Genomic DNA, 22,041 nt, shown 5'->3' with positions numbered 1-22,041 from the left:
TGACAGAGAGAGACACAGCGAGAGAGGGAACACAAGCAGGGGGAGTGGGAGAGGGAGAAGCAGGCTTCCCGCGGAGCGGGGAGCCCGATGCGGGGCTCGATCCCAGAACCCTGGGATCATGACCTGAGCCGAAGGCAGACGCTTAACGACTGAGCCACCCAGGCGCCCCTGTATGTGATCTTTTAAATCAAGTCCTTACTAGTAATAGCAGCTAACATTTGCTGAATACTTATGTGCTAACAACTGTTCCTAGACTTTAACTCATTTAACCCCTCATAATCATACACAGGGGAGCTAGAGTCATCCCATTTTATATACGAAGAGTTGAGGCATAGAAGGATTAAGTAACTGATGGGAGGCCATGTAGCTAGTAAGTAGCAGAGCTTGAATTCAACTCAGGCAGTCTGAGATCAGAGCTCATGATCTTCAACATGATAGTTTACTGCCTTTCCACTAAGAGCTGTAAAACTCTAAGAACTAACACCTGACCAGGACATGATACTGCAATCCTCATCCTAGCTGAGCCTAAGCGGCAGATTAAAAAAAAAAAATTAAATACCCCCCTACAATGATAAGTTGACTTCCAACACAGACTTTAAATTTAAAGCAGTTTCATCATACCTGCCAATTTCTTATGGAAGACTTTTCCTTGAGAGCTTTAAAAATGTGTAACTTTTGATTCCATAGACTATTTATTTACATGTATCTCCTATTCAGTGCCTGCTTAATTTCTAAGTTGAATTTCCAGATAATTGATTAGAAGGGAAGTGATATTTTAATGTAAGATTTATCACTAGTTTAGGTATTTCTATCCTCTTAATTTTTTTTGTGAAACGATGATAATGCCTTAGCTTCAAATGCCTAAGTACCTCCTGTATCCATTTCCTTCTCCATAAAATCGGTTATACCCATACGAGAAAGCAGCCCATCAATTTTTACTCACTGAGAAAAAACAAGATGCTTTCCAACTCAGTGGGCAAAACCGTGATTATTTCACCATCTCTCAGCCAGCCATGTTTTTGCCTGTGTTACTCATTTGTACGTCTTGTGTCTTTTCTGATTTCTTCCTCTCAAAAATATGTGTCCTCTCTTCGATGCAAGCATACCATATTTTGAAACGAGCGCCGCAACTGGCCAGAATGTGGAGAAAGCTGTGGAAACCCTTCTGGACTTAATCATGAAGCGAATGGAACAGTGTGTAGAGAAGACACAGGTCCCCGACACTGTCAATGGTGGAGACTCTGGAAAGCTAGATGGGGAAAAACCAGCAGAGAAGAAATGCGGTTGCTAGACCCTACGTAGAAACTGATCATCAAAAACCCCACCCAAATACTACTTCCAAAAAACAGCGACAAACCACAAAATTGTTGTGAGTAGACCATGCATAATGGCATGTTTTTCTTTTTCTTCCAGAAAAATCTATTTTGAGAAACCAGAATATCAACAGTGTTCAAAAGAATTGACCAGTTGTCTCTGAGGCGCCCTCCAAACAAGATCAGAGATTTCCTAATGTGATCTCATGGTCATGGATGCTCAATTTGTTGTTGTTGTTGTTGTTGTTGTTTTTTATGAAGAAGATGAGTATATAAGAAAGTATTCAAGATGATATCAGTGAGTTTTAAATCAGAACAAAAATGACCATGTCACATGGGGAAAAGGAATAGGCCACTAAAGGGAGAATATAGAAAGACAATTTTTTTTTTTAAAGATTGGATTTACTTCTTATATAGAGTTTGATTTGTACTTTTAGTTTTGCATTGGGGGAACATATTAGCTAAAACTGAGGATACAATAAAGAATTCTAAATGGATCATTAGTAATGACATTACTATATACACCCAATAAGCTGTCCTAGGGTGACTCAAGTACTGGTAAGGTTATGAGATTGTGAATCAGACTTCTGTTAAAATGTGGGAGATTGTATATTAATGTCATTTTTATATTCTTAATAAATGGCAGATAGAGAAGAACAGGACTGTAAACAACAAAGTACAAGAGAAATGCCCTAGGAGAAAAATGAAAGTATGAAAACATGGTGTTTGGACAAATGAAATTAAATGTGTCTGTTACAGATGTCTGGAAGAATCATTTAGCCAAATTTCACTCAAGCCAATTAGAAGTTGACATTATCAGTTGGGATTAAGAGAGGCTCCAGAGGTTTCCCTTTCCAAACAAAATTTTGGAAATCGGTTCAGTGTTCAGTTTCACATTTCATTTTTCTTAGTAAATGGTCACAAGGGGAAATTAAAGATTGTCATTTATTAACTATGTCTTTAAAAATGCAGTCAAGAAAAACTGTTTAGCTTAATTGTTTTTAGATAAAATATGTCAGTGATATGAAAACAAAAAGTGACAAATAATTGTGGGTTTCTTTTTAATTTACAAAAACACTGGAAACTCTAAATCACACTTCTACTCTCCACACCCACCCCTGACTTTGCATCAATTGCAAAAATACAGGTGGTGTCACTTTGTAGATCAACTTCAGGACGATGGATTGATTTTATGGTCACTCTTGAGTTTTCGTGTCATTCATCACATAAAATTTGATGATACCTCATGCCATATTACAGTATATTTCACATTTGTTTTCATTTGCCTAAGGCAGAATACCCACATTTGAACTATATTTGGGGATAGGGCAGGAGTGGAGCTGTGTCTTTTCTCTCTAAAAATTTGGTTAATCACTTTATTTTTTCATATAAAACTGCCTTTTCTTTTTAAAAATCATTACAAAAGGATTTTCCATTCGCTTATTCTTATTATTGTGTCTAAAGTGATATTACATTGTTTTTTTAATCTTAGTTTTTGATAAGCATAAGCAACTCCTATTAAACTATTATTTAAATATTTCAGTTTTATCATTAACAAAGGCATCATGCTTCAAGTTTTCTCTTTTTATCATGATAAGATGGTTCTTCCTATAAAATTTTGCCAATTAAATTTCATTCTTCCATACTCTAGGCATATTTTTAAATTACAAACATTAGAAACCCTAAATCCCAGTCCCCCTATCTACCCCCCCCAACCTCTCTCTACAGTCTACGTCTGGTATAGAATCCATATTAGGAACACAGATCCAAGAGATTGTCTAAAATGTTCTTGCAAAATTCTCACTGTGAACTGCTTGCTTCCTCTGACTTCGGAAACATAATGCCAGCTTCTAGGATCCATCATGCTTGGGTATTCCCTCCAATGCTGTTTTTCTCTATGATGTGCTTCATGACTTCAGTGCCTGAGCCATGAAGATAGAAATCTATTAGCTAACACCTAAGATGTTTTGACTGAAAGAAAAGTGAGCAGAAACAATATAATCATTGCTGTGGCAAAATTTGGTAAACTTCTCTGGTTATTTTATCAACTCTCCTTTGGATTCAAATTGTGATGTCTCTGGCATTCCCATGATAGGGAATGTTTAGCCTTTATGAAATCCTAAAGGTTTTCTGTTTTGGATTTGTTTTTTTTTTTGTTTCTACTCTTTCTCCAGTTATATGATTGACTGACTTTTGCCAAGATTCTGTCATTGCTAGTTATTCAACGAGCATTTATTTCAGGGTCTATTTTAAGATCATTATTTGATAGCTGTAGCATGAAGCAGAGGGTGATGATGCCTATAATTATAGAACTCTGCCTATAAAAATAACAATTATTGGGTAACAATCTCAAGAGGAATGAAATTTAAAGAAGACAAGAAAACTAATTTAAAACAGTATTCTACTTATAAATAAATACTTGATCTAAGAAAATATTTTCTCTGTCAAGTCTGACATCTGATCCCAAATTCTATGTCACCATTACTGGAAATTCCTTCACTTATTATTTCAGAATTAATTATTATATAATTCATTTTACAGTTTCAAATTGATTTGGGAACATGAAGTATACAGACTGCTTTAAAGAATTGCATACCTCCTTTAACCCAAAACAGCATGTATTTTTAGCCAAGATGTATCCTGTTACTTATCTCCCAAATGCTTTGGTAAACCATATTGTCTTTTGGGGAAATATTTAAAATGTGCATGAAATTCCTTTCCGATATAGAAATCATTTCTGGAGTGCTTACACTAGTTTGATGTTTACATTGCTCTAACAGTGCCTCAAGTACCTCTATGACCAAATTTGTCTCTAACCACATAGCTCATTTCCTGTTACATCATCTTTGAGGAAGGCCTCGCAGAGACACTAATGCAGCTAAAGGCATTCTGGGATCTTCAGCAAGGGGACAGGATGTTATTGGATGATTACCACCATCTCTTGGTTTCCTAAGCTTCTTACAGAGTTGGTGTGGGCGTGGCTTGAGACTCAACTGTGAGTAGGTACAAGGTTACTCTTTGATACAAAAAAAGAAAAGTCCTTTGAAAATGTATCAAAAAATAGCTGAGAAAACATGTTTGTCTTGGTATGAGGAGGGTCACCAGTCATGAATTGACAGAGAAAATGCGAAATGCTAAGAATTGAGCTTGTGGGTCTCAACATAAGTTTTAGAATTCTTGCAAGTCACCACTTGAGTTGATTTGCTATCATTTCCATAGTATCAGGTATACATTGCAAAAAATTCAAAACCAGCATTTTCTAAAGTAAATATTTCATCTGTTGTTTTTCACCAGATGGGCCATTCTATGTATTAGTGGGTGTCTTTGTTATGCTTCCTGCGTATGTTATTCTCTGCCAACCTGTACAGGTAAAATCAACTGGGCAAGGGTTTTAATCAGACCTTTCTTATCTCCTTTGTAAGAAAGAGAAGCTTGAATATAGAGAAGTACGTGACTATATTAAACAATAAATTAATAACAGTCAAAATATTCTATAAACTATAAATTGAATCAACTGGAAATCAACAAATTTGATGAAGCTCATATATACACTCATCAGCTAGAAAGAGAAGCAATATGTGTAATAGTGAATAACTAGGTAGAGTGGAAACCTGGAACCAGTGTCCATGACACAAAATTATTCACTGTTCTGTATCTCTGTTCACTTTAAGAAAGGGTACATATGCTTTTAGTATGTACTAAAACACTGAGGGAAAATTCTCATCCATAAAGAATCTTGGAGTTATAATCTCAAACTTAAACTGTAAAGAGATAATACTGAAGTTTTTGGTTTCCTAAGATACTTAACTCTTTAAAAGAGAGATCTGAGAGCTGATGTTAGCCAAAGGGATGGAAAAGTTGTCTTTCACCCTGTACCACCAAGCTCTAAAGCATCAAAAAAAGGCTAGTGTATATGAATATTTTAAGGAAAGCTTTATGATCTTTAAAGATGCCAAGATGCTGTCTATATTTGCAACACTATATGAAAATTCACCAAAAACTGTATTTTCTTCTTGCTCTTTGACCAATATAATATAAACTTATTTCTGGGGAGAGTGCTGAGCTCTTAAACAGGGCAAGTAGAAATAGAGTATTATCTGAGATGACTATTGTTTCAATGCTTTATAAACCCATGAAGATATTTGTCTCATAAAGTAGGACTGATAAAAATCATTGTTAGAAATCTAGGGAATTTTAGGAATTTATTGCCTTAGAATTCTTGGGTGGAGACCCAATCATGACGACATTGTTAAGGAAGAACTATAAAGAGAGGTTAGAGTTCAACGTAGTCTGAATAGTGTTCTTAAATATTGCAGAACACAGAGAAGACCATGTATTTTGAGGTTGATTTTTAGGTAGAAAACGAAGAAGAATTAGTAACAAGAAGAGTTTTTGTAACTAGATCCAAGGCTAATTTTTATCCATCATTTTTATCTATTAAGTGGAAGTTTATGCCCTTAGAACTAAGCTAATAAAAACATTTAAACACCAAATATTTCATTAGTGTCATCAAAATGTGGGAGACTTTGAAACATTTTGTTTGCTCTGTCTGAATTTAATTTTCTCATAAATTGCACTTTGACTAATTTTTTAAGGAGTAGAATCACAAAGATGCTTCTCTGCAGATCTCCTTTTACCAACAGTGTGTGGTTGAGATATTTTCTAGCTTCATATATGCAGAGAAAAAAAACAAGCAAAAACATTAGCAACAAAATAGTGGGGTTATTTAAAAGGGTGTCAGCTTTTGAAGAAAAAAATATACAAAGGAATCATCTTTGGATTGAGTCATTTGAATTTGTTTCCCAGTTCCTTTTCTTTCCAACAGGTCATGGAAATCATGGCTAATATCCCTCAGCTGATTTAGTCTTTAAGCATCATTAGCAAATTTTGTAGAAGCAAGCATGTCTGTCTTTAACCTAATGGATCCCTTATTTAATCAATGGCTCTTGTCCATATGTCTGCTGGAACATCAAAATGGTGTCTGTCCTTAGTAAAGTATTAACATATTCTTATAGTTACACTTTTATTCTCCAGGTTATTTTTCCAAATGCTCTTTGAGAGGAAGCTTAGTATTATAGAAAGGAAAGTGGCCAAAAAGAACAATTTGGGGACCACGAGTATGTCATTAAATATCTTAGTGGCTTCTTCTCATTTGGAGTGTATAAACCCTGTGTGCCCCATAGGGTTCATGTCAGGCTCAAAGGAGAATCTAAGAAATTGGTTTGTAATTATGTTCCATTTCCTAAACAGGCACTATTATCACAAGCTAAGAATAATAAAAAATTACAGTAATTTAAACCACTTATGAGGAGAAAGGACATAGCAGGGACAAAACACTAATTTTAGTAGTGGGTATTGGAAGCAATCGATGGTTAGCAACTTGAGGTCATTGTATTTGATGGAAAATGTTTAATATATCTGAAGTTAAATGAAAAATATGAGTTCTAGCTCATTCTGTATGTCATCTGGTATTTCTTCCAAGGAGTCCAATTGCATTCTAGATAGTATATTACAACGTGGTCAAATCCGCCTTGTACAAATAGGGCTTTTGTGTCCATCGCCTTGTAAAAGATACTGACTGCATCTGAAATTACCTAAGAGAAATAAGTTATCCTGCTTAATGTGTTAAAAATAGACAATGTTCTAACGTGACACTGAAGTGCTTCACTGTATTCCAACAGTCTACCTTTAAGTGATATTCTTCTCATTTTTAGGCTAAGCACTTTTGATTGTTTTGTCTGTCATCTCCGCAGATCTGTTTTGTCTAGTGCTATGAATGTAAATTAAAACCTTAAACATGGAGTTTTTATTCTGTGTGCCCCTGAGTGGACTGTGGTGTCTGGCAAACACTGTTGGATCATTATTTTGTTGTACCAAAGTTCTAGTGGCTTCAGAAATCATAGCATCCAATGATTTTGTGATGTCTGGGTTTGAATACTATGGTGGTGAACTGTATTCAGTGATTGTTTCTGCACATTTTTCAAGAATAAAAATGCATTTTTATCAATTATTTTGTGTGCTCAAAGCAAACGTATTTCTGTGCTGAAGTTGAATGTTAAATTGGTTTCAACGCGGAACTTGTTTCACATTTAAAATGGTATCCCTTAGGAACTAGGAAATAAGAAGTGATTTGGATTTAGCCAAGTGATTTTTATCCATCTCTCTAAAATTTTTCATTTATTATTGGCTTAAAGACTGGACTGTGCAAGGAAAATATTCTAATAATTTTGAAGGATACATGTATAAAATTAGCAGTTCACATGTTAAAGTATTCTATGACACATAAGCACCTTGGTATATTATAGCCTTTTTCTTCCCCATAATAAAATGCTGAGGCAAGTGATGGTAACTTCCTTAGTCCCAGACTGGTGAAAGGACTGATGTTCAAGGCCAATTCAAGACCACAACCATACAGCTTCCTTTTAAATATTCCTTTGCAAAGGCTGCCTTTTTCCCAGAGTTACTCTCATTCCATATGTTACTTAGATAGTCTTCGCCAAGATACTGATGAGTTTTTAATTTAAAGATAAACAACTCTCCCACTGCAAGCAAATAAATCTTTGACACCATGCTTTCAACTTTACTCCCTGGTAGCAATAATGCTGTTTCACATAGGCAGAACCTTTGCCCCCTGGGTTCATCTTAAATAATTTATGACAAGAGCGTCGCCTGGGTGGCTCAGTTGTTGGGCGTCTGCCTTCGGCTCAGGTCATGATCCCAGAGTCCTGGGATCAAGTCCCACATTGGGCTCCCTGCTCAGCGGGAAGCCTGCTTCTCCCTCTCCCACTCCCCCTGCTGTGTTCCCTCTCTCGCTGTCTCGCTCTCTCTCTGTCAAATAAATAAATCAAATCTTTAAAAAAAAATTATGACAAGTCGTTAAGGACTTGCTTTTCCTAATGGTTTTATAGGATTTTTAAATAGTCCTAGCATGCTCCATATTGAGGGAGGGTAAAAAGTCAATCTTGACATTCATTGTTTTTAATGAGGAAAAGAGAGCTCTTTTAAAAAACTAAGGTATTTGGATTTTTCACTCTCTCATACCAAGAACAATTTCATTTCTAATATAAAATTCTAATTCTAGGGGCGCCTGGGTGGCTCACTTGGTTAAGTGTCCCACACTTGGTTTTGGCTCTGGTCGTGACCAGCGTCCTGGGATGGAGCCCCACATCAGGTTCCGTGCTCAGTGGGGAGTCTGCTTCCCCTTTCCCTCTGCCACTTCCCCTGCTCATGCTATCTCTCGCTATCAGATAAATAAATCTTTTTAAAAAATAAATAAAATTCTAAGACCGTGAGCATTGCTCTTCTGTTAGAAACTCATTTAGGGGACTTACGTTATGCTTTACGAAGCCAACACACAAATTATAATTTGACTAAGGTGATAGTATAGGTATTAGAAATGTTTTGTGATAATAATCAGATTGTTGACATTATCAAAGCTTTAAATCATTTTTGTAGGTCTCTGAGAAAATGACTCTTCCTTACCAAAAAGATTAAAAAAAAAAAAAAGCAGCAGTGATGTTGATAGCAGACAACTTCAATCTGTTTGCTTGATTCTCCAGAGAAATTTATATCATGACTCATTCACTGATGAAAAAAAATGAAGCAGAAGGAGGATTTGGAATCGTGCTAATTATTGGATTATGAATACACATTACCTAACTTCCTGGACCCTCTCCTCACTTGACTTCCAAGAGCAGTTCCTCATGAGTCCTCTAGGCAGGGAGTGTAAAGTCAAGGGGCGCCTGGGTGGCTCGGTCGTTAAGCGTCTGCCTTCGGCTCAGGTCATGATCCCAGGGTCCTGGGATCGAGCCCCGCATCGGGCTCCCCGCTCAGCGGGAAGCCTGCTTCTCCCTCTCCCACTCCCCCTGCTTGTGTTCCCTCTCTCTCGCTGTGTCTGTCAAATAAATAAAAATAAAAAAATCTTTAAAAAAAAAAGAGGATAAAGTCAAAATAAGACCACTCGGCTGAACCTTTTAAGAGTTTTCCCTTCACTGTACCTTCCAGAAAACATGGGCTTTGTCAGTATGTTAGGAAAACATAGACAAACAGGAACTGAGATACAGATTCCTAAAACTCATTAGCTTACCGCTGCTCAGAATTCAAAGAACTGGAAGGATAATTTATTATTCAAATAAAAGGAATGATTTATACAAAGGAAACGTGAAAGAATATGTTGCATGGAAAATGATTTAGACAATATTAGGACTTATTCTTCACCTGCCAGTCCAGCTGCACTGATGTCCCGGCTCTTCGGGGACACACCTGGTCTGCCTGTCCTCTGGAGCCTGCGCACCTGTGCCCGCCTCTTCCTGGACCCCTCCTCCACCAAATAACAACACCTTCGTTTGGTCACTTTCTTAGCCTTCTTTCTGTTAAATGTTACCTCTAAAGAGAGAGGTCTTATTTAAAATAACTATCCTGGGACGCCTGGGTGCCTCAGTCGGTTAAGCGTCTGCCTTCGGCTCAGGTCATGATCCCGGGGTTCTGGGATCGAGTCCCACATCGGGCTCCTTGCTCCGCGGGGAGTCTGCTTCTCCCTCTGCCTGCTGCCCCCCCTGCTTGTGCTCTCTCTCTGACAAATAAATAAATAAAATCTTAAAAAAAATAAAGTGACTATCCTCTTTAAATTACCAATCCATAGTTACCACGTTTAAAATTATCACCCAGTTTAAAATTGCAACCACAACCCTTCCCCCCTGGTAACTCCTGACCCCTGTGTTCGGCTTTATTTTTCTTCACAGTCCATGGGACGTCTCTGACTTTATTATCTGTTTTTTGTCCCTAGAATATATTTACGTGAAGGTAGAGATTTTTCCTTTTTCATTCTTCCCTGACACACGCATGCCCTTTTCTTTCTCACTGTCATGCCCCTGGCATTTAGAACAGTGCCTGGCAAATAGAGGGCACTCAATAAAATATTTGTTGAAAGAAAAAAAATGAATGAATCTTATGTGAGAACCTGATTGGGTGACTATAGAATAACATAGTGTTAACTTAAAAAAATTTTTTACTACTTTATTGAGGTAAATATTTAAATTGTACAAGGTATTGATTTTGTCATGGAACACATCCATGACATCACCAATATCAACACACCGGACATTTCTACTCCCTCCCTGTGTTTCTCTGTACTCCCCTGCACTCTTCTCTCGTGTCCCCAGGCAAATACTGATTTGCTCTCTGACCCTCTGGAATCATGCATTATGTCCTCTCTTTTTCCTCTAGATTCTTTCACTACGGATAATGATTATCCATTGTTGTATATATTTGTTTGTGCTTTTTGTTTCTTTTTATTGAGTTATATTCTAAAGTATGGATGTACCGCATTTTGTTTACCTGTTCACCTGTTAATGGACATCTGTTTTGTTTTCAGTTTTTGGCGATTACAAACAAAATTGCCATGAAAATTCAGATACACATTATTACGTGGACAGAAGCTGTTGTTTCTCTTGGTAAAAAAACAAAAAAACAGCAACAACAAACTGAAGAATGGAGTGGCTAGGTCATATGGCACTAGGTCATATGGTTTCTTTAACTTTTAAAGAAACAACCTGTTTCCCCAAGTGCTTCTACCGTATTTGTATTCTCACCTTTAGCATATGATTTGGTTGTTCCACATAGTAAGGCCAGTCTTTTTATTTTAGCTGTTCTAATGGTGTGTTTGGTGCTTATTTCTTAGGGGTTTTCATTTGCATTCCCCTGATAACTAATGGATTAAGCATCTTTTCATGTGTGTATTTGTAATTTGTCTATCTTGTTTTATGAAGTGACTCTCCAAACATTTTTGCCAGTATTTTTTATTGGTTTGTCTTCTCATTATGTTTTAAAAGGAATACAATCCTATACATGTGAATATTTTCACCCATTCTGTAAGTTGCTTTTTAAAATTTGTGTAGTGGTGTCTTTCAAAGAGCAAAGTATTTGAATTTTAATCAAGTCCAATTATCAATTTTTTTCTTTTATGGTGTGCTCTTTGTGTACTATTTAAGTATCTTGCCTACTTTATCTTCTAGAAATTTTATAGTTTTAGCTTTACATTTAGGTATATTGCCCATTTCAGGTGAATTATTATATATTGTGTGAGATAGGAATTGATGCTAATTTTTTTTCACATACAAAACTTGTAGTATTTTCAGCACCATTTAGAAGAATTTCCTGCCTCCTTTCGATGGCCTTGACACCTTCGTCAAAAATCAATCACATGGATTGCTCTATTTATGGATTCTCCTTTCCATTCACTTATATATTTGTCTTTGTTTTCACCAATACCAAACTGTTAATATGTTGGGTTTTATATTTTAACTCTGTGATCTGTGACCTTGTTGATTTTACTCATTAGTTCTAGTAGCTGTTTGGTAGATTCACTGAAGTTTTCTACATCAACAATTATATGAACAACATTAGACAGTTTTACTTTTCCTTTCCAATCTGTATGCCTTTTCTTCCTTTTTCTTTTTCTTGACATTCTAATGGCTAGGACTTACAGTAAATGTTTAAGTGGTGAGAGCAAGCATCTTAGCATTAGTCTTTCATCATTAGTTATGTTAATTGAAGGCTTTTTTGTAAATGCTCTTTATCAGAATGATAAAATTCCCAGATTGCTGAGTTTTTATTATGAATGAGTGCTGAATTTTATCAAATACTTTCCTTCACTTACTAAAACAATTATATGGTTTTTCTTTATTATGTATATATGGTTAATTACATTGATTTTCAAGTGATAAAACAACCTTGCATGCTTAGGATAAATCCCAACTTTCTGTAATTCTAGTTCAATTTTTAACACTTATAAATATATACTTTAATAATAACAAAGCGATTAAATATGATTATTTAAATCTTTATTGCATCTTGAATATTTCCCACTAAAAAAATAAAAGAAAGAAGGAAGTACAGAAGGGAGGAAGTGGGGGCGGGAATGATAATGCTAACTATAGTGAGGAATTTTCAGCTCCTGATGGATTGGGTCCCTACTTCAATATTGATAGGATTCTCTAATTATTCCCAGCTCAGAGGAGAGGTAAATATTTTCAAAATAAAGAAATAAAATGTTTGAGAAGTGTGTTTGTTCTTAATTTTAAAATAATGCTATTATTTTTTCAAATTCAGAATAAAAACTTAATAGATTACTTTTTCCATTAATTTGGATCCAGGGAAAATTAACAGAAAAACTCAGGGAGCTATCTAAATATCTGTTCACTGGCAAAAACAATCCATTTACTATGGGTTATATTGTCATAAACAATCAAATAAAAATGACTTAATTCACTTATGCGTAATAATTTTCACGTAAAAAGAAATGAGAACAAAAAATAAACAAAATATGATATAAATTTCTTTATTGTAAGGCATACCATAAGCAATTATTCAAAAGATATATGTATTATACCAATTGTTTAGACATTTTGTTGTTGCTTAAACGTTTCTTAATGATAATTTCTAACAATATGTAATCAAAGTGAAACAAAGTTTCTTTTTATTTTCCACCTTCCTGTATTCACTTCAAGATACACCTCAGACCTTCTTATTTGATATATTGATTAGTATAATTATAAGGACAATTATTTAGACTACAACTAAACTGGTTTTTCTTTTCCTGTATTTCTCTTGTGGTACTACTTTTAGGTTAATGCTTTTTATTCTCCACTATGATCATTTGTTTCATCGCTCAGAAATATTTATTCAAAAAACATTCCAAATCATAAAAGCTGAAATAAAGATATAGGACATAATCCACATATGACAAATAAATGATATTGCTGATGCTACTAAAAACATACTTTCGTATTTGAAGAGTCCAGACCTTTTTAAGCTTCTGAAACTGCTTGTTCTTATTCTCAGGAAATCCAAAGGCCATTCCAGGGTGAACGTGGAGAGCACATGACCAGGTCCTAGCTGTAGCACGTCCAGTAGACTTCCATGTTCAAAAATGAGCAGAGTTAAACCTAAATTAAATCCAACAGTGTCTTCCCATTTTTGACTCTAGAGTACATTATTCTAATGGGAATCATTCTAGTTGTTAGCTCAGTTAGATGGATCCATTCCAAACTCTCACATTTATTACCATCCTGCATGGTGATTGGGGTGTAAAACGAAACCTAAGTAGTCTCCAGGTGAAAGGCAAATTCGCCTACCACACTGCAAATACTTGACAGAGTTCATGATCCCAATCTCCTACAAATGTGCCTGAAAATATACTACCAAAAAATTTTCCATGCGGCATAAGGTCATGGTAATAAATGTAGAATTAGAAGATTTTTAGCAGGGAAGTTTTTCTGAATTAAGTTTGCATGAGGGTAATCCAACAGGTGAAAGGCCAACTTAATTGTAGCAAAATATTTACTTTATGAGTCAGGGTTATTTCTGAGTGTCATTTGTGGGATAATGCACATAGCCAACAAGGAAGCTGTGTTTTTAAAGGAGCAAAAAGAGGTATATCTAAATTGTGGAAATATCTCAGACCACCAAGTGAGCAGATAGAAGGACTATTGATAGCCAAGTCAGAGGTCCCAATCCTTGCTCCATCATTAGCAGCAGGGAAAATTCCTGGACCTCACAGTACCCACCCCTAGAAGATGGAGTAATAATATGACCTGCTTTTGAGGCCTATTGGGAAGATTAAAGTAATTAATACAGGTAAAGTACTTAGAATTGTTCCTGGTATAGGAACTGTGCCATAAATGTTATTCGATAACTACAGCTGAAAAACTAGCAAGCAATAAAAACGTGAAGCATGAAATGCACACATACAATTACGCAACATTTCAAGGATTACAGTACTTTAAAAAATATTTTATTTCTTTGAGAGAGAGGGAGAGACAGAGTATGAGCAGTGGGGAGGAGGCAGAGGACAGAGGAAGAAGCGGGCTCTCTGCTGAGCAGGGAGCCCGATGGAGGACTTGATCCCAGGACCCTGAGATCATGACCCGAGCCAAAAGCAGATGCTTAACTGACTGAGCCACCCAGGTGCCCCAAGGATTACAGTACTTTGATGAATTTATAAATACATTACTTTATCTCATTTGTATGTATTTTTAAATATTTCATAGATAACACTGCTATTTCACATTCCACATTGAAAGACTTCCAGCATCTTTCCTGAGAAAATGTTTACAGTCCTACACCCGAGAGGACCATCAAAAGGCTTACAAGTAATTCAGCCTTCAGTGGGGCTAAGGCTGCCCATTATTCCTTTAGTTGAAGTGTGTTCTCTTCTGGAGGGTCAACATGTTCGCATTTCTGCAAATCAGAGTCTGGTTTTCCTCACAGCAATCCCAGACTCCACCTGTGATGAATGCCCATATCAAAATGTAAATACGCTCTCACCAAAGCACTGGACATTTAATTCCAATTCATGAATTCAGAGTCTTCCTGGCTGCAGACAGCATGTTTATGGAGGTATGAGCTGACAGCATTGTGTTTCTATTCTTCCCTCCAAAGATCGTCGCAGATAATATAATGAATCTTGAAAAGAAAATTAGTCACGAAGCCAGAGAGAGCCACAAGCTCCATTTCTTTGTGCTTATTTGTGGGTTGTCTCTAGCAACCAATTTTCAATCCCAACTGAAGAATAACGGATTCCTCAGGTGTGGTGAGACGCCATGATTCTCAGCTTTGGAGGGTTATGTGGGTTGGGGAATTAGCTAAACAGAACCTACTCCTTCTCCTGCCCATAATACAGTAACTCTCCCATGAACACTGGGTCAGGAGGTGAATTTATAAATTCATGTTATTTTTTTTATTATCCAAAGTGAACTTTAAAATATATCATTTACACATACACACATACACTCTTCCATTTATATACACAAAAACCACTATCAAAAAGTCACTGTCAACAACCTTAAACCACTCCCTTCAGCAAAAATCTGCAAGAAAGATTCAGATCTTTTTTTTAAGTTTAAAGCAAAATTCATTTTCCATCGAAAGCCCCTGGTCTCTTCACCCATTTCGTAAGTTTTGAAGAAAGAGTTCCTTCCCTTGAATATATATTTGTTTGATTTTCTGGAATGTCATCTTCCTGCAAAGCTGTTGATGTATAGTACATTCCATTGAATGCTGCATTGAGCCATTTCAGCATGCAAGTTTAGGCTGTGTTTTGAGGAATAAATAAGACCCACGTAGCAATCTTTCTCATTCAGATCTTCAGCCAGTCAGCTCATTTCCGGAGCCTAATCAACATCAAATAGGGCGTAGTGTCGACAGTCTTCAATTCACTGTAGAAAAGACCATACAATTATTGAAATCGAGCACATTAAATTTTCGTGATATAAGTGCTGTATCGCCATGATTACCATCTCCACCACCACTCTACTACCCAGTTTGCACTAATTGCTTTAACCTAAGAGATATGGTGGTTAATTGGCTGACTCTAATTCCCCATGAGACATACTAGAATCACATGTGGAAGCGTCAACCTTATGTCAATGCAGCTAGTTGTAGTAGGACAAGAGTGAGGAAGAGTGAGGGGAGGGGAGAGAGAGAGCGAGCCTGTGTCTGCCATTCCACAGAGTGAAGACATGCACTGGAGTGACTTGGAGACAGGAAGCAAATCAACCCTTCTGCCAGGACACTGTAGTTCTGTCTGAACTTCTCTCCTCAATGTGTGTGATTCTAGTATTTAAAATATACATGTATGTATATGTGAGTGTACACACACACACACAGGCTTCTATGTGTGTTCTGTTGTTGTTGTCTAAGAACATGACCCTGAATCTCCAGCAAACACTTCTTCCGGTGTTCAAGAAATATCTCTCTGTTCTAATGCTCAAGGGAAACACCTTGCTTTGTAGTACTTACTGAGAGATATAGAGCTATATTTTATGGGTGATTAAAGAGATTTGCCTGGATTAATCTTTAAGTGTACATGATTATTTTCCCCCTTACCAGCTACTTTTCTACTCCAGTCTCTCCCTTGAGTTATAATTCCATTGCCTATGGGCGAACCCAAGACTTCCCAAACCATACTACTGCTTACATCCTCAAAGCAGCCAATTGGCCATATTTTATCTTACAAAGATGAGATCTACCAAGTCATAGGAAGAAAAAAATATCTTTAAAACTAAAAGACCTGAACAATTAATTTACTACAGCTAAAGAATTGGCGGTAGAAGTCATTCTCTCCAGCACCTTCCCTCTGCACGGGCTAGAGTTTCCACATTCCATACTGAAGTAGTTACAATCTAGAGACAACCTGACTCTCTCTCCTCTACTCCACTCTGGCTGCACTCCCTACAGGATCAAAACAGCTGAGGAGGGCCACCATGCCCTACCACCCCAAGGGGACTGGTATCTGGTAAGGGAACAACAAAGCAATCCCCTTCCTTTCCCTTGGGAAGTCATGCTTGCCCTTCTATTCTGGACTCTTCATTTCTTCCCCCACTAAAGTGACTTCTCTCACTGCTTCTGAATCGTGGGTATTCACTTCCTCCTTTACTCTTTCTGGGGCTTAGTTTCTTTTCTTTATTGGAAGTTGCAGGGCCAGTGGCCAAAAAGTTGATAACTTAGCCTCTGGGAGCCCAAGGGTTCTAGAAGCCTCGATTCAGAATGGCTTCATCTCGTCTCTAATTACATACATCATTAGCAAAGTGAAGCAAGGCTGCAGGGAATTCTGAACAGGAAGATAGATCTACCTGATTTCCTGGACTGAGGCTGATCACAGCAGGCCTGATTATCTACCTCAGGCGCTGTGCCGAGGCCAGTTGCAGAAAACAGGCTTTTGCCCTAGAGGGACTAGACTGGGAAATTCAAAAGCTGCTAGAACAGGAAGTTTTTAATCACTTTTTAAATGATTCATGTAATTACAGACTATGTTTTCTTTTAAGTGATAATTTCATAGAGTATTATGGAAATAAGATTTGAGCCCGGAAGTCTTTTTTTTTTTTTTTTTTTTTTTTTTTTTACAGCTTGGCATTTCAGATTCTGTCACCATTAGAAAGTGATTTTGATGGTTTCAACCATCATTTTGATTGCTGTCATGGGCCATTATCATTGCTTGATTCAGTCATTATTAGGTAGTTACTGAAGACACTTGCCCTTAGCAATGCAGGAAATAAAGTGAAATACAAGGAACTATTCCTGCCTTCTTGACATTGACAATCTACCTGGTTTGAGATACAGACGTGGACATTTAAATAAATACAAACAATTTATAATTAATATGCTCATCAATGCTACAGAACACAGGAGTAAACAGAGAAACAAGGACAACAGAGAAGAAATGATGTGTGCTGCTTGGAGAAAGTGTTGAAGCCAAGACTAGACTTATTTTATGGCACAAAGCAAGAAAAGATATCTAAATTTATTCACTCATTTATTCAGGAAGTATTTCTATGTTAGGCTTTGAGGATTCAATGATGAACAAGTAACACAGGTCTTCTTCTCAAGAACTGGGAAACAGACAGTAAACCAATAATTACTACATAAGTATTAATAGGTTGGAATATTTCTCAAGTGGGATAAATGTCAACATTCATGAATGAATGTCCAACAGAAGCTGTGAAGGCAGATGGCGGTGAGGGAAGGAAAACCTTACCTTGTAGAGACAGCCTTAGATACTGTTGTCCTAGGTGTTTCAGACCGAAGCGCCACCTTGGTTTTTAGTTCTTTATTCTACAGTTGAAAAAAAAATGTGCAGAGATTAGATAGGTAGCACATTTATTAGCCACATGCTTAATGCTTCTGATCAACCCACCACCTACATCATTCCTTGGCAGTGAGCTTGTTGTTTCAGTCACTCTATTAGAACACAGAATGCAGCCAGTTGAGAGTCCCTATTATCTCTGAAATTACAAACACACCTGGAAAAGTGCATAAAAGTGGAGTAGTCTACGTGAGCTTCCGAAATTTAACAGCTGAACTATGTTCGATTTTACATAGACAGATGCAAAGAAGTTCATAAAATAACTTCGTTAAAGAACCTTGTTAAAGACACCCACGATATTGATTACAAGTTTGTTGTTCTTGTGCAATCTCTTGATTATAAACTCCATGAAAATAAGCACCATCTATTCTTTATAGTTCATGGCATTTTTAGCCTCAATTTTCTCACTGAAGCCTCAATTTCTTGATCTCTATGCTAGTGGCAAATGATACACATCTTGCCTATCATGTATTAGTTGGAAGAAACAAATCTCATATGATCATAATATTTTAAATCTGGGAGCACTCTCATAATTCTAGGAAATAATGCAATGGCTGATAATAAGGAAGGCAAGAGTTTAAGTTCTCAGGTACAAATCCTAGCCACTCAGTAGCTACATGACCTCAGTTACCTAACCTCTCTGCGCCCAATTTCCTCATCCGTATGCTAGAATCACAGTCTCTTCTTCACAGGTTCTGAAATGAGATATTAATATGTACTCAGCTCAGTGTCTGGCATGGATTTTAAGACTTAAAGACAGTTGGTTATGATTTGCTGGTCCAAGTACCATTTTTATAGCTAAAGACTGAGATCCAAAGAGCTTAAGTGCCCAACATCTTGTTCATGGCAGAACTCAGGTTCAGAGTCAGGTCCTCCCGGTCCAGAGCCCATGCTTCCTCTATAGCATGGCCACACCAAGCACAGATTTCACAGATCTGGAACATGAGACTTAAAACAGCAAAGCATCATGCCCAGGGTGGAGTTGTTAGTGGGCTGCACTGACAGGTCAGAGTTGTTTGAAGGATACACCAGAATAGCAGGGGCTGGGACTGGAAGGTAGCTGGGTGGGAAGCTGACAGGTGGAGCTGTGGCCTCCAAAGGACAGTAACACACCAGCTCCGATCCCTAGTAGGAAACTAAGGAGTTAAATAAAGAGTCATATAATTGAAGTTTAAAAGGTATTTCCTAAAAGTCCACCTGATGGTTTGAAGTAAGCCAACACCAAAATGCATGGTTTGGGGAAATAGATGTTAGAATTTTGATGGAAGCAAGAGAGTTCATAATTATGAGCGCCTAGCGAATGTCAAGACCTTTGCCAGGTGCTTTCCATAAAATCTTTTCTTTGATGACTTTTACTCTTACGCATATTAAAGAAATAAGGCCGGCAAAGCTCAAATTGTTTGGGTAACTTGTTTCTGATCACCCATTCTGTATACATGTGTGGGCTTTATGCAGGCCTGACTCCAAATCCTATGCTCTTTTCCCTGCAAGATGTTATTTTTCTGTAACCATAGGAATTAGCCCAGCCTCCTTACATTACAAATAAGTAAATGGTGAGCCCCAGGAGGACATAGAGATTCAATGATTTCTAAAGGGACTTCAGATCTGATAAACATGAAACAGAAAAAAGGAAACTGTCAGGAAATTAACCCACAATTAATCTACTGCAACCATCCATCCATCCATCCATCCATCCAGTTAGTGAGTCTCTGCCATGTCTACGGCACCAAGCCGGGAGCAGAGTGAATGTGAAGCAACACAGGAAAACGTGGATCTCTCTCTCCAGCACACAGGATGCACAGTATAGTGGGGGTGATAAGACAAACACGTGAACATTAAAAAATATAAATAAATAAAGGCGGTTCAGGAGATGCCATAGGCAGTAGGTAATTAATTACTACATAAAAGGTGTAACAGAAATCAGTGTGACTAGAGTAACTTTGTAACATTTTCATACACAAGGAGATTTCACCTGGACCTTGAAAACAAAGTGAAATGGCCTAGGTGGAAAAGAAGGGGGGAAAAGACTAAGGCAACAGTTCTTAAAGTGTGATCTCGGAATATCAGCAATATCAGCATCACCCGGGAATCTGCTAGAACTACAGATCCTCAGTCTACAGCGAGACCTACTGAGAAACCCAGGGTGGCCAAGGGATGTGTTTTAAGAAGTTCACCAGATGATTCTGACATCTGTTCAAATCTGAGAACCACTGGACTACAGTGCTGGTTATATATTGGAATTATCTGGGAAGATTAAAGCTTCTTTTTTTTTTTTTAAAGATTTTATTTATTTATTTGTCAGAGAGAGAGTGCGCACGAGCAGGGGGAGCAGTAGAGGGAGATGGAGAAGCAGGCTCCCTGCTGAACAAGGAGCCCAATGCAGGACTTTCTCTCAGGACCCTGGGATCATGACCTAAGCCGAAGGCAGACGCTTAACGGACTGAGCCACCCAGGTGTCCCTATCTGGGGAGATTTAAAATCTACTCATGTTAGAGCCTCACCCCAGAGATTCTATTTAACTTGGTTGTAGTCTGGGTTCAAGAGTTTTCAAGACTTATGGGGCGCCTGGGCGGCTCAGTCCGTTAAGCCTCTGACTCTTGGTTTCAGCTCAGATCACCATCTCAGGGTTGTGGGATTGAGCCCTGCTTCTGGCTCCATGCTCAGCTGAGAATCTGCTTGAGACCTCTGCCCCTCCCCCACCCCCCTTTCTCTAAGATAAAATAAATAAAATCTTAAAAAAAAAGTTTTCAAGACTCCACAGGTGATTCTAATGTGCTGCTAAGATGAAGAACTACCGGAGTAGGGAAACCAGAGACAAGATGTGGATTTTGCCCCTTCTTATCCTTCAGCATCTATGCTGCATAATAACTAAAAAAATGGAGCAAAAATCTTCACGCAATGATCTTTTCGCTGTGATGTTTCAAGAGTTAAGCACTTAAGTCTCACATAGGAAATGTACTTCACATTTGATAAATTGATAATAAAGATGTTCCTTGTGTAATGGAGATAAAGCTAATATGCACTCCAAACAAGCGTAGGCACCTATCACAGTCCAAGTATGTTGCTGAGAAAAACTTGTCTCTATACAATACTCTGCAAGTTAGGAAGCGATATGAATCATAACATCCTGATGACAATGAATACGGGAATAAAAATAATCCAGGCTGGACAATTACGTAAAGGCTATTGGGAGTTTTTCCAAAACAAACTCCTAGTTTCTCAAGTTGCTGAGTATCAAACAATACAAAAGCATGAGAGTTATCATGTTAGACTGTCTTTATGTTCATTTATCTCAACTTCCATGCTGATTTATTTCAGCTGCTAGATTTAGGTATTTATTTTTGATTCATTTTCATAGTTTTTCCTGTCATTAGAAAAGCCACATCCATGAGTTTTATTACATCACTACTTTACAAAACTACAAATCGCTGACCAGAATATGTCTGCCATTATGATGACTCTGTCCAAGGATAGTTTATTGACGCAGTTTTCCAAAAGAACCTACTTTTTGCATCCTTTCTATCAACACATTCTTGTTAAATTAAATTTTAGGGATCACGGTGAGTATATAAAATAAGATAATCTTCAGTGTTTAGAAAATGGAGGAATTTCTGAAGATGTATTTATTTCCGTATCAGCCCATGATTTGTCAGGAAGCTAGAAATGCATGAGATGTGAGAGGAACGTCAGAGATGAAAATGAAGGTGATAAAGATATGGCAAAAATAGAAAGAACAGTAAATAATTTTGGTAGAGTTAAGCAGAAATCTTCCAGTGATATTTTTAAAAGTTTTAAAAACCTTAAGGTTGTTCTTGTCGTTGTTGTTGTTTTATTTTTTTATTTAGTATTTTTATTTATTTATTTATCTTAAAGATTTTATTTATTTATTTGACAGATAGAGACATAGAGAGAGTGGGGAACACAAGCAGGGGGAGTGGGAGAGGGAGAAGCAGGCTTCCCGCTGAGCAGGGAGCCCGATGTGGGGCTCGATCCCAGGACCCTGGGACCATGACCTGAGCCAAAGGCAGGCGCTTAATGACTGAGCCACCCAGGCACCCCTCGTTGTTGTTGTTTTAAAGGATTGAG

General features: G+C 37.4%; 2 protein-coding genes across 10 annotated transcripts in view; one reads left to right on the top strand and one right to left on the bottom strand.

Annotated features, from left to right (window-relative positions):
- The window catches only part of RAB27B (RAB27B, member RAS oncogene family), a 146,344-nt gene extending 139,021 nt beyond the window's left edge, over positions 1–7,323 (top strand). For 6 of the 7 annotated variants that reach the window (XM_078060283.1, XM_078060281.1, XM_078060280.1 and 3 more), the window contains one exon: positions 1,102–7,323. In XM_078060283.1, coding sequence (XP_077916409.1) covers positions 1,102–1,291 — 190 coding nt within the window. In that variant the 3' untranslated portion in view covers positions 1,292–7,323. Of the gene's footprint in view, positions 1–6 lie in introns of all 7 variants that reach the window. The other variant, XM_078060286.1, reaches the window with a different exon arrangement.
- Positions 7,324–14,084: 6,761 nt separating this feature from the next.
- CCDC68 (coiled-coil domain containing 68) overlaps positions 14,085–22,041 on the bottom strand; it is a 48,802-nt gene continuing 40,845 nt past the window's right edge. For all 3 annotated transcript variants that reach the window (XM_078060278.1, XM_078060277.1, XM_078060279.1), the window contains 2 exons: positions 17,848–17,924; positions 14,085–15,529 (listed from right to left, as the gene is read on the bottom strand). In XM_078060278.1, the coding sequence (XP_077916404.1) occupies positions 15,472–15,529; positions 17,848–17,924 (135 nt within the window). In that variant the 3' untranslated portion in view covers positions 14,085–15,471. The remainder of the gene's footprint in view (positions 15,530–17,847; positions 17,925–22,041) is intronic.

The sequence above is a fragment of the Halichoerus grypus genome, chromosome 13, assembly GCF_964656455.1.
Source record: "Halichoerus grypus chromosome 13, mHalGry1.hap1.1, whole genome shotgun sequence".
NCBI lineage: Eukaryota > Metazoa > Chordata > Mammalia > Carnivora > Phocidae > Halichoerus > Halichoerus grypus.
Note: the sequence above shows the minus strand (reverse complement) of the source record. Positions and strands in the feature narration are given on the sequence as shown.